The 15,502-nt window shown below is 49.1% G+C and overlaps 1 protein-coding gene across 3 annotated transcripts; it reads left to right on the top strand.

Annotated features, from left to right (window-relative positions):
- Positions 1 to 1,076: 1,076 nt before the first annotated feature.
- katnb1 (katanin p80 (WD repeat containing) subunit B 1) lies at positions 1,077 to 15,477 on the top strand. 3 transcript variants are annotated; one of them, XM_088004585.1, is made up of 20 exons: positions 1,077 to 1,526; positions 1,990 to 2,094; positions 2,181 to 2,311; positions 2,539 to 2,656; positions 5,114 to 5,214; positions 5,339 to 5,380; positions 10,324 to 10,407; positions 10,578 to 10,693; positions 11,071 to 11,142; positions 11,211 to 11,361; positions 11,469 to 11,659; positions 11,732 to 11,877; positions 12,617 to 12,667; positions 12,870 to 12,934; positions 13,010 to 13,195; positions 13,264 to 13,413; positions 13,483 to 13,559; positions 14,258 to 14,416; positions 14,493 to 14,609; positions 14,676 to 15,477. In XM_088004585.1, the coding sequence occupies exons 2-20, from the start codon at positions 2,055 to 2,057 to the stop codon at positions 14,815 to 14,817; spliced, it is 2,139 nt and encodes a 712-aa protein (XP_087860711.1). In that variant the 5' UTR covers positions 1,077 to 1,526; positions 1,990 to 2,054; the 3' UTR covers positions 14,818 to 15,477. The 3 variants fall into 3 exon arrangements, with proteins under 3 accessions (XP_087860711.1, XP_014830487.1, XP_087860712.1); XM_014975001.2 differs by having other exon boundaries at positions 1,088 to 1,526; positions 14,342 to 14,416; XM_088004586.1 differs by lacking the exon at positions 1,077 to 1,526 and adding an exon at positions 1,541 to 1,854.
- The last annotated feature ends 25 nt before the right edge of the window (positions 15,478 to 15,502 follow it).

The raw sequence follows: 15,502 nt of genomic DNA, 5'->3' as shown, positions 1-15,502 counted from the left end.
GCTGGTTGAATCGGCGCCCCCTGGTGGTCGCTTCCTCTCCGCTGAAGACTCGACCCGAGCCAGGAGATGTACATTAACCCGTTTAATCCCAAATTTTTTCCTGCAAAATAAGTGCATGCATTTCAACCCTTGGACCTCCCTAGCACATGATATTTAAGAATTATTACATCTTATGTTGGTTATGTTAGTGAAAATACAGGTTTTATGTTGGCAACAGTCTAAATTACACAAATATGGTCTATTTATACATATACAAAAATAAGAAAAATCATTATATGCATAGCCTATTATAACAAAGAATGGTTACAAGAGTGTTTAGAAATATTTTAGAAACATAAAAATTCAATGCCACATCCTGCAGATGTCATTGTCTCAATGTGCCAACTGCCAAGCGACCTTTGATCTCATTTGGTCATTTCATTAATGAGGCAAAATCAGATGAAAATGTTAGTTTGAACAAATCTCCATCTGAGAGGACATTGTCCCTGTTCCACCAGACCTTTTCCTTGTCCTAAACTAGATTCAGGCGCAGCGTCATCTTGTAGTCGTCATTCAGTGCAAAGGTCACATTTTGTAGAAAGGTTTGGTATTTGGGGGGGGGGCGGCATAAAGGGGGGTTCAACTGTGGGATGTAGAAGACATAATTTTGAGGTTCCTTCAGGTCTAGATGATCTAAAATATCTGATAGTTTTAAGCTGTATGGGAACAGCAATTCATGTAGAATAAACAACAAAGCTATGGACACATAGCATAGTGCTGTATGTGTTATGCTAGCAGCAACAATTGTTGCAGGTGGGATTAAATGGATTAATAAGGGGGGTAGACGAGACGGCCTGTAATGGAGGAGGCCCAGGCTGACCTCTGACCTCACACTTCTTCTGCAACCTTCTACTCTCAATTCTCAAATTTCCATATGATCCATAACAATGATCATCATCAAAATTATTTTATTTGTAATAATAGTTGTGTTCTTTCATTCATTTTTGTGCTTTTAATTGAAACAACTTTTTTATCGAATTAGTTTGATTAATAAAACTTGTGTTTTTGTGTGTTCTACTGTTTGTGATTTCTCATTGTTAAAAAATGAAGACTTAAAAACAATCAGTAAGTAGAGCAGAATTAATAATCTGTCATATTTAATTTAGTTTTAGTTTTTATTTCTATATTTGATATTTTCGATTATTAGTATTTTTATTAAGATGAATTGATTAAATAATTAGATTTTCTCCGTTTGTTCGCTGAATTCATTGTTAATAAAGTTGGACGGGAAAATGCTTTTTTTTTCTTTTTTTTTTACTTGAGCGGAAGTGACGTGTTAACTCTGTTGCTAAGCTGCAGCAGAGATCAAACAGCCTGTCAACAGGCAGAAGTGTGGACTCGGAACCTCCTGGAGCCGGTTTAACCCGTACAGCGGTGCCGCTGCGTCCCGCAGACCCGAACCGGGAAGGAGGACTCGTCAGAACCGGTCCAGTTTGCTCCGGTTCGACCTGCTAGCTAGCAGTTGCTAACCAGGTGGTTACCATCAGGTAGGTTTACCTGCTGGTTTCCGTTAGAGGAGCCAGCCACTGGCGCACCTGGAGTAAACCGACCAATCACGGTCCAACAGAACCGTTCGGTGATGATAGGTTCCGGTGGGGCGGAGAACCAGGTCCAGACAGAGTGGGAGCAAACTGGGTCAGAACCTTCCTGACCCGGTTCCTGCAGTACAGTTCTGGTTCTAAGCAGGACCGAACCAGCTGCCTGAGGAGAAATGGACTCACTGGAAGAATCAGAACCAGTCCTAGTGTGTTAATACGATCTGGACCCGAAACATGAACATCTCTTATCTGTGAATAACTTCTGGATCCGGTTCAGGTATCCAAACTAAACCCAGACATATACCCTGGTTCCAGTTCTGACCCGGTGCCCTGGTTCTGTCTTTGACCTGGTTATCTGGTTCTGTTCCAACCTTATTCTGTTCTGATCCGGTTCTGTTCTAACTTCCTGCAGGAGGAAGAGGCTCCATGGAGAGGTCCTCATGATTTAACTCCAAAACCAGCCCAGTTTGTCCCAATATGGCTGCTGCCAGCAGCACCAAGATCTCATGGCGCCTGCGTGAGTAGAACCCAGAGGACAGTTGCGATGTGACCCGGTCAGGATGGGATCTGGTTCATGATGCGTGTCATCCTGTTTATCCTCAGAGGAGTTCGAGGCCCACTCCAGAACCGTGTCCTGCCTGTCTCTGGGGAAGAACTCGGGCCGTCTGCTGGCCACAGGGGGTGAGGACTGCCGGGTCAACATCTGGGCCGTCAGCAAGGCCAACTGCGTCATGGTGAGACTCGGCACCTCCGGTACCAGAACCCAGCAGGTCCGGTCCGCTCACCAATTGGCTGAGGGCCATCCGAGTCCAGATATCAGAACTTGATTACTGATCTGAACTGGGAGGTCCGGTCCAGGATCTGCTGTTAACTTTACAAATGGCTCCCTGAGAGAACCATCTTGGCTCTGAGCTACTGCCAACTCTGACCCGTTCTCTATTCTGACCCGTTTCTCTCTCAGAGCTTGACGGGTCATAAGAACCCGGTGGAGTGCGTCCAGTTCAGCGCGTCAGAGGAGCAGGTTGCAGCTGGTTCCCAGTCTGGATCCATTCGAGTCTGGGACCTGGAGGCCGCCAAGAGTAAAGCTACTTCCTGTCCTCCGACCTGCTACTTCCGGTCCTGCGACCTGCTACTTCCTGTCCTCCGACCTGCTACTTCCTGTCCTCCGACCTGCTACTTCCTGTCCTCCGACCTGCTGCTTCCTGTCCTCCAACCTCCTTCTTCCTGTCCTCCGACCTCCTTCTTCCTGTCCTCCGACCTCCTTCTTCCTGTCCTCCGACCTCCTTCTTCCTGTCCTCTGACCTCCTACTTCCTGTCCTCAGTCTTGCTACTTCCTGTCCTCAGTCTTGCTACTTCCTGTCCTCAGTCTTGCTACTTCCTGTCCTCAGTCTTGCTACTTCCTGTCCTCAGTCTTGCTACTTCCTGTCCTCAGTCTTGCTACTTCCTGTCCTCAGTCTTGCTACTTCCTGTCCTCAGTCCTGCTACTTCCTGTCCTCCGACCTGCTTCTTCCTGTCCTCTGACCTCCTACTTGCTGTCCTCAGCCCTGCTACTTCCTGTGCTCTGACCTCCTTCTTCCTGTCCTCAGTCTTGCTACTTCCTGTCCTATGACCTCCTTCTTCCTGTCCTCAGTCTTGCTACTTCCTGTCCTCGGACCTGCTACTTCCTGTCCTCCGACCTCCTTCTTCCTGTCCTCAGTCTTGCTTCTTCCTGTCCTCCGACCTGCTACTTCATGTCCTCAGTCCTGCTTCTTCCTGTCCTCAGTCCTGCTACTTCCTGTCCTCCGACCTGCTACTTCCTGTCCTCAGTCTTGCTTCTTCCTGTCCTCAGTCTTGCTTCTTCCTGTCCTCAGTCCTGCTACTTCCTGTCCTCAGTCCTGCTACTTCCTGTCCTCCGACCTGCTACTTCCTGTCCTCTGACCTCCTACTTGCTGTCCTCTGACCTCCTACTTGCTGTCCTCAGCCCTGCTACTTCCTGTCCTCAGCCCTGCTACTTCCTGTCTTCAGCCCTTCTTCCTGTCCTCAGCCCTGCTTCTTCCTGTCCTCAGCCCTGCTTCTTCCTGTCCTCAGCCCTGCTTCTTCCTGTCCTCAGCCCTGCTTCTTCCTGTCCTCAGCCCTGCTTCTTCCTGTCCTCAGTCCTGATACTTCCTGTGCTCTGACCTCCTACTTCCTGTGCTCTGACCTCCTACTTCCTGTCCTCCGACCTCCTACTTCCTGTTCTCAGTCCTGCTACTTCCTGTCCTCTGACGTGCTACTTCTTGTCCTCCGACCTGCTACTTCCGGTCCTGCGACCTGCTACTTCCTGTCCTCCGACCTGCTACTTCCTGTCCTCCGACCTGCTGCTTCCTGTCCTCCGACCTGCTGCTTCCTGTCCTCCAACCTCCTTCTTCCTGTCCTCCGACCTCCTTCTTCCTGTCCTCCGACCTCCTTCTTCCTGTCCTCCGACCTCCTTCTTCCTGTCCTCTGACCTCCTACTTCCTGTCCTCAGTCTTGCTACTTCCTGTCCTCAGTCTTGCTACTTCCTGTCCTCAGTCTTGCTACTTCCTCTCCCCAGTCTTGCTACTTCCTGTCCTCAGTCTTGCTACTTCCTGTCCTCAGTCCTGCTACTTCCTGTCCTCCGACCTGCTTCTTCCTGTCCTCTGACCTCCTACTTGCTGTCCTCAGCCCTGCTACTTCCTGTGCTCTGACCTCCTTCTTCCTGTCCTCAGTCTTGCTACTTCCTGTCCTATGACCTCCTTCTTCCTGTCCTCAGTCTTGCTACTTCCTGTCCTCGGACCTGCTACTTCCTGTCCTCCGACCTCCTTCTTCCTGTCCTCAGTCTTGCTTCTTCCTGTCCTCCGACCTGCTACTTCCTGTCCTCAGTCCTGCTTCTTCCTGTCCTCAGTCCTGCTACTTCCTGTCCTCCGACCTGCTACTTCCTGTCCTCAGTCCTGCTTCTTCCTGTCCTCAGTCTTGCTTCTTCCTGTCCTCAGTCCTGCTACTTCCTGTCCTCAGTCCTGCTACTTCCTGTCCTCCGACCTGCTACTTCCTGTCCTCTGACCTCCTACTTGCTGTCCTCTGACCTCCTACTTGCTGTCCTCAGCCCTGCTACTTCCTGTCCTCAGCCCTGCTACTTCCTGTCTTCAGCCCTTCTTCCTGTCCTCAGCCCTGCTTCTTCCTGTCCTCAGCCCTGCTTCTTCCTGTCCTCAGCCCTGCTTCTTCCTGTCCTCAGCCCTGCTTCTTCCTGTCCTCAGCCCTGCTTCTTCCTGTCCTCAGTCCTGATACTTCCTGTGCTCTGACCTCCTACTTCCTGTGCTCTGACCTCCTACTTCCTGTCCTCCGACCTCCTACTTCCTGTCCTATGACCTCCTACTTCCCGTCCTCCGACCTCCTACTTCCCGTCCTCCGACCTCCTACTTCCTGTTCTGTCCTGCTACTTCCTGTCCTATGACCTCCTACTTCCTGTCCTATGACCTCCTACTTCCTGTCCTATGACCTCCTACTTCCTGTCCTATGACCTGCTACTTCCCGTCCTCTGACCTGCTACTTCCTGTTCTCAGTCCTGCGGACTCTGATGGGTCACAAAGCGAATGTCACCAGTCTGGGCTTCCACCCGTTTGGAAACTTCCTGGCCTCCAGCTCTGTGGACACAAACATCAAGGTGTGTGTTTCTGTTTGTGTGTGTGTGTGTGTGTGTGTGTGTGTGTGTGTGTGTGTGTGTGTGTGTGTGTGTGTGTGTGTGTGTGTGTGTGTGTGTGTGTAATAAGTGTTGATGTGTTTTCCAGCTCTGGGACGTCCGGAGGAAAGGATACGTGTTTCGCTACAAGGTCAGATCTTCAGATCCAGATCAGTAGTTCTCTGTGGTCCAAGAAGTTGCGTGTGACCTGATCCAGAACCACCTGATCCAGAACCACCTGCAGTAGAAGCCTGGTTCTGGCTCTGAATTACATGTTGCTTCACTTTATGAAGCGACATGGAACATTTTGCTTCACTGTCTTTCCATAACTTTTTTTATAACATTCTGAATTTACAAAAAAGAAACGCATCATTATCAGAGTTTCCCCCAGTAAACGGCCCGGCGGGCGCTCCGCTGTGTTTTTGTATTAAAAGATTTTAAGTTGACAGGAAATGTAAAAATATTACATTTTTACATTTCCTGTAAAAATGTAATATTTTTACAGGAAATGTAAAAATATTACATTTCCTGTAATATTTCAATATTTAAACCCACAACTAGTCTTAAAAACAACAAATCAGAAAATACAATTAAAATGAATATTACATATTTCCACTTCTTTAATCAAGTCAGCGGCTCCATCGGGCCCCCAGGGCTTCAGGGGCCATAAATGCTAATATTTTAACACGGACCACAGATAAAATAAATGTACCATTTATTTATTGAGGTTATCAATGCTGCTAAATTTGATTTAATGATTTCAGCTTAAATTAAAAGATTTAAATTGGTTAACATTTAAATGTAAGATTTTAAGGAGCTGACAAGTTTACTTTGTAAAAGTTCAAAGAACAATATTCATAGATTGTTTTGTTAACATAGCAACAATCTGATGCTGTAAATTTAATCTTTGAGTTTGAGCTGTTTGTTCACAAATATAAATTAATGAACTGGATTATAACTGATTGTTTTTATCTTGGCCAGTTAAACTCCTCCTCCTCTCCCAGATTAAATCCAACACAGAAGCTGTTCGAGGTGCTGATGGGGCCCCTCAGTCAGATTCTGCCCCAGGCCTCATCAGCCTTGGACCGGCCCTGCAGGATGAGTTAAATCTGCTGCACTGAGCAACAAACAGGAGATTTCATTCAATGCTGCTAATGTGGCTTTAGCAGCTCTAACATTTCATGTCTGTTGAGTTTTAATAAGAATCACAGAAACTGTTTTGGTTGCTGGAGTTTATGGGACGAGTTTCTCAGATCTCCACGCATTAAGTCTGACTAAGCAGACAAAGCATCTGATATGGTTTGATGCACCATTTAACCGGAAAAATAATTCTAAAAATAATAATAAGATAATATAAAACCAGCATGATGCGAGCGCTAAAGCTCCTCACTGGGCTGAACCTGTACGATCAGGTTAGCGCTGGTTCATTAACTGCTAACGCTCCAACCAACCGGGACCACAGACATGAACTTTACAGGGCAGACAGCGCCACACGCTGGGCAGCGCCCGATATAATTCTGTTCACAAAGATAAATCATTCTCATCGCTCCTCAACGCGCAAATGGCTCACCTTGATGCCGAGTTCTCCGAGGAAAAATAACTACCCACACTGGGCTGATGTAAATATCCATACGCTGCGGCCGCCTCGGACACCCTGATTATATTTTAAAAGTTTATTGGGTTAGCTTTATTATACTGACTGAATAAATGCATTATGAGACATATTTATAAGGTGAGGCAATTTTATTTATGTAGCACATTTTCAGCAACAAGGCAATTCAAAGTGCTTTACGTGAGTTAAAAGGAAATACAAACAAAATTAAAGCTCCGCGGAGCCTCAAGCGGCCCTCGCAGCCAAGCGCCGCTCAAGCCTATAGCCACCGCGGATGTTCCAGCACCGCCTCCCGCCGGCCACCGCCGACGCTCGCGCGCCGTCCTCCACGCGATTCGTGGAGGACGGCAGCGTTCCCTTGCCATGCACCCAAAATCTGGAGCAGATTGGGCCATGTGGCAAGGAGATACAGCTGTTTGATTAACCTAGGGGGCGCAGTGGAGTCAAATTGCAATTAAACTGTATTGGGCTTCTTAGAGGTTCACAAGTCTCACTCATAAAAAGTCTGGTGTAAATCGGATGATGCGTTTGTGAATAAGAGACGATCGTATGTATATGGCGAGGGACAGCCATTTTGCCACGTCCCCACGGGTCAGTAGGCATTTACAGAGTTCATCATCATCTCATTTTATGTCAGTCTGCACAGGGTTGGAATCCATGACACACCAACATGACTTAGAGTGTAAAAGTACGACATACAGTAGAAAAAAGAGGTGACTTCCTGTCGGAAGTGGGCGGGGCTAAGGTGATGTCATCAATCGACCACCTAACTTTTATGAGGACTGGTCTATAATGAGACATAGAAAGTCTGATGCAGCTGTGACCTTGTATGTGCATGTTATGTCACTTTTATGATTAATGGTGAATAGTCAAAGTTTGGGAGTTAGCCACGCCCACATGCTTTGACACACAAAAATTCCTGTGATAACTTCTGACCTTTAATGTTTCAACTCTCTGCTGACTGAGTTTGAAGTCTGTATCTCAAAAGCTGTAGGAGGAGATAGATCAGATGCGACGTCTATGAAAAAGAGGAAATGGCGGATTTTGATCCAAAATGGCCGACTTCCTGTTGGGTTTGCACCATGGCTCCAAGAGACTTTTTTGTAGGTCCTGACATCATACACATGTGTACCAAGTTTCATAATTCTAGGTTAAAGAATGGCTTGGGGCTGCTTATTTAAAAAATTCTAGGGGGCGCTGTAGAGAAATTAAGCCACGCCCATCAACGACTGTTATGGATTCCTGTTCGGGGATGGATAAGGATGCATCCTAGTGAGTTTGGTGCAGCTGGGCTGAACGATGTGGAATCTAGAGCCAAACGTATGGCGGCGGCGTTACCTCTGCTTCGCCGCGGTCCCACGGCCACGCCCTCTACAGAAGACTCTTGGCGCTTTAAAGCAAGTGAGACCAACATGTTATCTGTCATGCAACACAGAATCATCTTGATTAGGTTGAGAGAGCCATAGATGGAGCTTTACAAGTCACAAAAAGGCACTTCCTGTTCTGAGGGGGCGGGGCTTATATGACGTCAGATTATGACGACATAGGATCGTCAGGCATCCCACCTGGATCACTCATGTCAAGTTTGGTGCAGCTGGGCTCAAAATTGTGGAATCTGCAGCCAAACGTATGGACACGGCGTTACAGGTCAGTTCGCCACGCCGCCACGCCCACCTGCTCCATCGAAACCAAACAGGGTTGGAATCCATGACACACCAACATGTTTTCTGTCTGTGGACACAGTTTCATGTTGATTAGGTCAAAGGGGTCAGATAGCGACCATTCAGAGTAAAACATGACACTTCCTGTTCTCAGGGGGCGTGGCCTAAATGATGTCATCATTTTACCATTGGGTATTGTAGGGGACCCGATGATGATCAATCACTGAAAGTTTGGTGCTGCTGTGAGTTTTTTTGTAAAAGTTATAACCGTTTTGTGTTTCATGGCGAATCCATGAACTTTGACCCCAGGTAACCCCCCTTCAGAAAGGTCGAAAACGCAAACCTTTGATAACTTTGGATCGGCCATGCCTTATGAACGATCTGACCGAGTTTGAAGCCGATCGATCGAAATCCCTAGGACAAGTTCGAAAAAATGCGAACCCTGTGAACGGCCAAAATCGGGTCAAAATCGGAACTTCAATCCAAAATGGCCGACATTCTGTGATACTTGCACTATGACATTAATTGTAAATTCTGAGTGTCTTGGGGAGCTCTACAAGTGTACCAAGTTTCAAGTCTGTACGATAAAGTAAGTGAATAGGAAAGGGTCTTTTGAAAGTTGCTAGGTGGCGCCCTTGAGCCGTTTCTTGTGCGATTTGTCAGAGGACCTTAAAATACGTAATTTTTCACCGGGCTCTATGCCCCCGCCAAGTTTGGTGAGTTTTTGAATATGATAAAGCCCCCAAAAAGGCCCCCAAAGAGGGTGGCAGAATAATAAGAAACAGTACAGTTTCAATAGGCTCTCGCAGCGCTTAGCTGCTCGGGCCTAATAACAAACCAAAGTACAGAAAGAAGAAGAGAATCTAAGTCTGTAAACTCTGAGCTCCTGTTCAGGGTTGCCAAGTTTCCTCTGGTCTAATTCCATCTCTGGGTTGGGAGAACAGGAGTCTAAAAAGTAATCTAATGTTGACCCCCAAGTTTCCTCTGGGCTTCTGGTCTATCTAAATAGTGAGTACTCGACAGTTCCTGACAGAATAAGCTAAAGAGCAACTGATCTAATTCCTTTTCTGGGTTGAAGTCTAAGCTGGAGAGGTCTGTAAACCATATTTGCCCTTAAACCAACTAAACAACAGTTTAGGGGGAGCTGTGGTGGCGCAGAGGCAAAGCATGACCCACGTGTTGAGGCCCTGGTCCTCATGGTCGCAGGTTCGATTCCCGGCCTGGTGGCGTTTACCGCATGTCCTCCCCCTCTCTCATTACCCACCTTCCTGTTGAACTACTTTCAGATAAAGGCCTCTAGAACCAACATAACATTTAAATTTAGATCCAAAAATTATACATGACCTTTAAAATATATTTTATAAATATATACTTCAGTTTTAAAATAAATGTTATGCAGAAGAAGATGGATAAAAAACAGTTTTCAACTAAATAAGTAGATCTAAAACAATATTTATAGTGTTTCTAGTCATTCTGTCATGAAAAACAATTTATCAGTGATTTATAACTTAACTTATTTAGGGCCACGGTGGAAGATCCAAAGAGCCCATTTTGGCCCCAGAGCCACAGCTTGGACACCCCTGGACTAAACACACCTTATTAGACTTTAATTCAGTCAGAACCGGGGGGTTCTGGATGGGTTCTGGAATCAGTGGATCAGGAAAGCTGCTGGGTCAGGTTCTGGATCGGATCGTCTGGATCAGAGAAAGAGTTCTGATAGAACCTGCTGTAGACTCTGGATCAGAACAGTTAGAGGTTCTGCTGTTTAGTGGTTCTGTGTTCCAGAAGCGGGTTCTGTCTGATATCGGCTCGGTTCTACAGGGTCACACAGAGGCTGTGAGGAGTTTGGCCTTCAGTCCGGACGGGAAGTGGTTAGCCTCGGCTAGCGACGACTGCACCGTGAAGGTAAACATCGACCCAGAACCCATCAGAACCATGCTGCTGTCTGAGGAGCTGACCCAGTCCCTCAGAATCCAGCAGAACTCTGACCGGGTTCTGATTTCTGTAGCTGTTTCAGTAACTTCAGACAGAACTGGGTTGGTTCCGCTCAGCTGGTTCTGGTTCTGTCTCTGCAGCTGTGGGACCTATTCCAGGGGAAAACCATCACCGAGTTCAAGTCACACTCGGCGGCCGTCAGCGCAGTCCAGTTCCATCCTAACGAGTACCTGCTTGCGTCCGGCAGCGCCGACAGGTCCGGTTCCGCTCTGCCTCCAGAACATCTGTCAGAACCAGAGAGCTATCTCCATGGAGACCAGAGGTCAAAGGTTGAAGAGGAAGAAACTGATTCTGGGTCTCAACAGATACACTGATAATCTGAAAAGTGTGGTGTGCTCCTAACGCACATTAGAACCTAGCCTGCTTCGACCAGAACCAGAACCTCCCTGACCTGCTGCTGGATCACAATAACATTCACACCACACTTTTCAGATTTTTATTTGTTAGAACTACAAATCTTTTCCTTCCTCTCACCATTTGAGCTCCGCTCTGCTGTCCAGCACAGAAAGCCAGTCTGGTTCTGGTCAGCCCGGTTCCACTGGACCGGGTCAGACGGCCTCCTGTCTCTTGCAGGAGCATCAAGCTGTGGGACCTGGAGAAGTTCACCATGGTCGGCTCTCTGGAGGGAGACACGTCTGCTGTGAGGTGAGCTCCATCAGCCTGACCTCTGACCCCGCCCTGTATGCCGCGATGACCTCTGACCCCTCCTCCAGGTGCCTGCTGTTCAGCCCGGATGGCTCCTGCCTCTACAGCGGCACCTCGGACTCCCTCCGGGTTTTCGGCTGGGAACCGGACCGATGTTTCGACACGGTCCCAGTCGGCTGGGCAAAAGTATCGGACCTGGCCGTCTGCAACCAGCAGCTGGTGAGTAGCCCCGCCCCCTCCTAAGAGTGGCCCCGCCCCTCCACAGCGTGGCCCCGCCCCCTCCCCAGCCAGCGTCTTTAACGGCGCCGTCTCTGTCTGTCCCTCAGATTGGCGTGTCCCACCAGCTGTCCAGCGTCTCGTCCTTCGTGGTGGACCTGAAGCGGGTGAAGCGGAGCGGTGGCGCCGTGATCCAGGGTATCGTCCGGGACGACCGGCCGCTTACCGATCCAGCAGAACCCAGGGCGGCGGCACTGCGGCGCAACTACGACAGACCCGCCACTGCCTGCAGCTCCCACAGGTTGGCAGCGGGGGTCGCCGACCGTTTGGGCCTGTGATGTCATGAGGTTAACAACCGATGTGATGTCATCAGAATGAAGCGCTCGGACACCGATAGGCGGAGCCCCGATGGAGAGAGGCGGAGCCAGAGCGAGGACGAGGCGGAGGACAAGCAGCCGTCGGCAGAGATCCACAACGCCGACGACTACAGAGAGATCTTCCAGCCCAAACACGCCATCTGTAGGTGGAGCAGAGCAATTACCCCTGGCGAGGCCACGCCCCTTCCGATGCAGGCTCCGCCCCTCACTCCACTCACACACACCTAGTGAAGCTGTCATGTTCCTGAGTATTCATTAGAATATGAAAGTATCAATTAGTATTAATTGGACTATCAATTAGAATATTGTTCTGGACTATAGAGCTCACCTCACTATGAGCCGCACCACAAAGTAAAAAAAAAACTGGAAACATGCATATAAAAGCCGCTGCTCTCTGTCTTCCACAAGAGGGCAGCAGAGGGCTGCGTCTCTAACGCCGAACCATGGATTCGTTCTCATTGAGTTTAGTGCAGCGGCTGTCGATCTGTACTGCCAAATCTTCAGCCCTCAACCTACAAGCTGCATCATATCAACGTCTTCCTGATGTTTCCATGATGAGGGAGGATGAGTTTGACATTTCTCCGTCATGCCTGCTGCTAGCATGTGCTTGTTCTAAATGAAAATCAGCACTTTCTTCTTTGATTTCCAATTTTCACTTCCAATGATTCACTTCCTGCTAAAGAGCAGGAAGTGAACCCCCCCTGGTGGTTGAAGAAAAATCCACAGAAAGCCACACCGGGCTACAAGCCGCATGGTTCAATGAGTGGAAAAACGTAGCGGCTTATAGTCCATAAAATATGGTATTAATAATTCTTCTAACTAGCTGTTGCTAGGTAACACATCTACCTGTTGCTAACCATCCAGGTCTGTTTGTCTCTCAGCTCGAACTCCTCCCAGGATGTCGGAGCCGTTTCCAGCTCCTCCTGAAGACGGTGAGTCTTCCTGGAACTCAGCTGCTGCTCAGTAATCTGATTACTTCCTTCCCCAGGCAGAGCCTCACCTGCCCGGGTCAGGGGTCAGGAGGGGGGTTCTGCTGGCCGGTTAGGTCCGATTCAGCAGAAAGAACCCAGCTGTGGTAATAGCCCTTCACAATAAAAGCGGGGCTTGTTTGTAATTGTTTCCTGTTCCTGTCAGAGAGCGTGGTGGCCGTCGGCCGGCAGCTGAAGGACATGATGCTGCCGTCTCCTGACAAGCAGCAGGTCAGTGAATGCAGCATCATCTCTGCAGCCCCGTTCTGATTGGACCACAGACATGTGACCTCACTGCTCTCTCAGGCTCCGCCCCTCGCCACCTCCACCCCCGTCCAGAGGGTCGAACCCACGGTCGTCGCCGTCACCAAGCCGTGTAGCCCCGCCCCCAGCAGCCAGCCTGCCCCGCCCACCAGGCCGCCACCGTTGCCGCGGGTGATCCCGAGCAGCCGCAACGAGCCGCTGGGACTCAACGTGGCCGACTTCCTGCCGGTGAGCTTCCCGGTTCCTCTGAACCATCAGAACTTCCTGTTAGAGCTGCTAACCATGTCTGGCTGCAGTCCCCAGCCAGCCACCGGGGCGGCGCTCTCACAGACGATGGCGCTCTGGCACAGATCAACAAAGGTCACGACACCATGTGTGTGATGCTGAGCAGCCGCCAGCGCAACCTGCAGACGGTCCGGTCCGTCTGGACCCGCGACGACGTCAAGGTGAGCCGCCGCCAACCACAGTAATCTGATTACTTCCTGTCCTGACACAAAGACCGTTTGTCTGCGCAGAGCGCTCTGGACGCTGCCGTGTCCATGAACGATCTGTCCATCGTAGTGGACGTCCTGAACATCGTCAACCTGCAGCCGTGAGACACACACACACACACAGACACACACACACACACACACATAGACACACCTAGACACACACAGACACACCACACACACATAGACACACACACACACACACAGACACACACACACACACACACACACATAGACACACATAGACACACACACACAGACACATAGACACACACATAGACACACACATAGACACACACACACACAGACACACACACACAGACACATAGACACACACACACACACACACACACACCTAGACACACACACACACACAGACACATAGACACACACATAGACACACACAGACACACACACACACACACACATAGACACACACACACAGACACATAGACACACACATAGACACACACATAGACACACACACACACAGACACACACACACAGACACATAGACACACACACACACACACACACACACCTAGACACACACACACACCTAGACACACACACACACACATAGACACACACAGACACACACACACACACACACACATAGACACACACACACAGACACACACACACACACACACACACACACTCTCACACACACACAGACACTTGCCTTGCTGTCTTGGTGGGACTTTCCATTGACTTCCATTCATTTCTACTGATCTTTATCCTAAACAAAACTCAATTCACATCTTAGTCCTAAATCTGACCCCTGACCCAAAAACAGCGTCTCCTCTTGTGCGGAGTGTTTGCGCTCCATCCTTCCTGGGAGCTTTTGGGTCGGAACCAGCAGCTTGTGGTTCTGTTTCAGCTCCTTGTGGAAACTGGACCTCTGCACCACGGTTCTCCCTCAGATCGACAAGCTGCTGCAGAGCAAATACGAGAGGTGAGACCCAACCAGAACCAGAACCAGCTGGTGGGTCTGGGTCAGGAACAGAACCTGACCCTGGTTCTGTTTGCAGCTACATGCAGACCGGCTCCACGTCGCTGAAGCTCATCATGAAACATTTCTGGACTCTGATCTGCGATACGCTCAGGGCGTCGCCGGCGGTGGGGGTGGACATCACCAGGGAGGAGCGGTGAGTCACCTGCAGGGGGCGGCGCAGGGCCACGGCCCACCTGTGACCTCTGACCTCTGTCTGCAGGCACCAGAAGTGCCGGGAGTGCTGCCGCTACCTGAAGAACCTGAGCAACGTGGTGAAGAACCGGGCCGGCCAGGCCGGTCGCCATGGCAGCGCCTTCAAGGAGCTGCAGCTGCTGATGGCGCCGCTGGACGAGGCGCTGTGACCCACTCTGAACCCGACCAGAACCGCTTCGGAAGGAAAAATGTTTTCCTGTTTCAATGTTGGATAAAGCTCCAGAACCGGGCCGGAGCTCCAGAACCGGGTCTGTTCAGTTTGTTTTATTTCTGCGGTTCAAACTTTTTCAAATTAAATCATTTCCAGAACTTCAAAAGAACCTTTGAATTGAACCGGATCAGAACCGTTCATGAAGCAGCAGCATGGTTCTGCTTATCGACCCGTTTGGCCCGGTCCGAATCAGTGGGGCCCAACAGCAGATCAGAACCTCTGCACCTGAGAGTTCAGTAACCCAACATATTGCAGCATGCTGCCAGCTGATTGGCTCATTATGCACGAAGCTGCTCCATGATTGGATGGCAGGAACCGGTCGGATCGGCTGATTGGCCGATAGAGCTGTGAAAGGAAAACACTGGAAGTTCTGCAACTGAAGATTAATCTGGATTATTACTTCATAAACTGTAATCCCAGAGTGAGAATCTGATTCTTTCAGGTCGTTTATAGAAATTCAAAGTTTGTTTTTTAAATATTCTGACGAAAAGCTGCAGCTGGCAGCATCCAGGTGTCTCACCTGTCCGTCTCTCCCAGGAACTGGCTGACCTGGACCGTTTAGTTTTATTTTCCATAAATAAAGTTTTTCCTGAGTTTTTTCCGTCTTGCTGAAATATTTTTTT

The sequence above is a fragment of the Poecilia mexicana genome, unplaced genomic scaffold (assembly GCF_051168715.1).
Source record: "Poecilia mexicana isolate PSO_F unplaced genomic scaffold, ASM5116871v1 scaffold_3, whole genome shotgun sequence".
NCBI classification, from domain to species: domain Eukaryota; kingdom Metazoa; phylum Chordata; class Actinopteri; order Cyprinodontiformes; family Poeciliidae; genus Poecilia; species Poecilia mexicana.
This window is presented reverse-complemented; position numbering and strand designations above follow the sequence as displayed.

Bases quoted from the DNA above. Each gene is read 5' to 3' on its own strand.
- katnb1 (XM_088004585.1), top strand. From the start codon at position 2,055: ATGGCTGCTGCCAGCAGCACCAAGATCTCATGGCGCCTGC. The intron at 2,095-2,180 runs GTGAGTAGAACC...GTTTATCCTCAG, and splicing joins CAAGATCTCATGGCGCCTGC to AGGAGTTCGAGGCCCACTCC. The intron at 11,878-12,616 runs GTAGGTGGAGCA...TTTGTCTCTCAG, and splicing joins CCAGCCCAAACACGCCATCT to CTCGAACTCCTCCCAGGATG.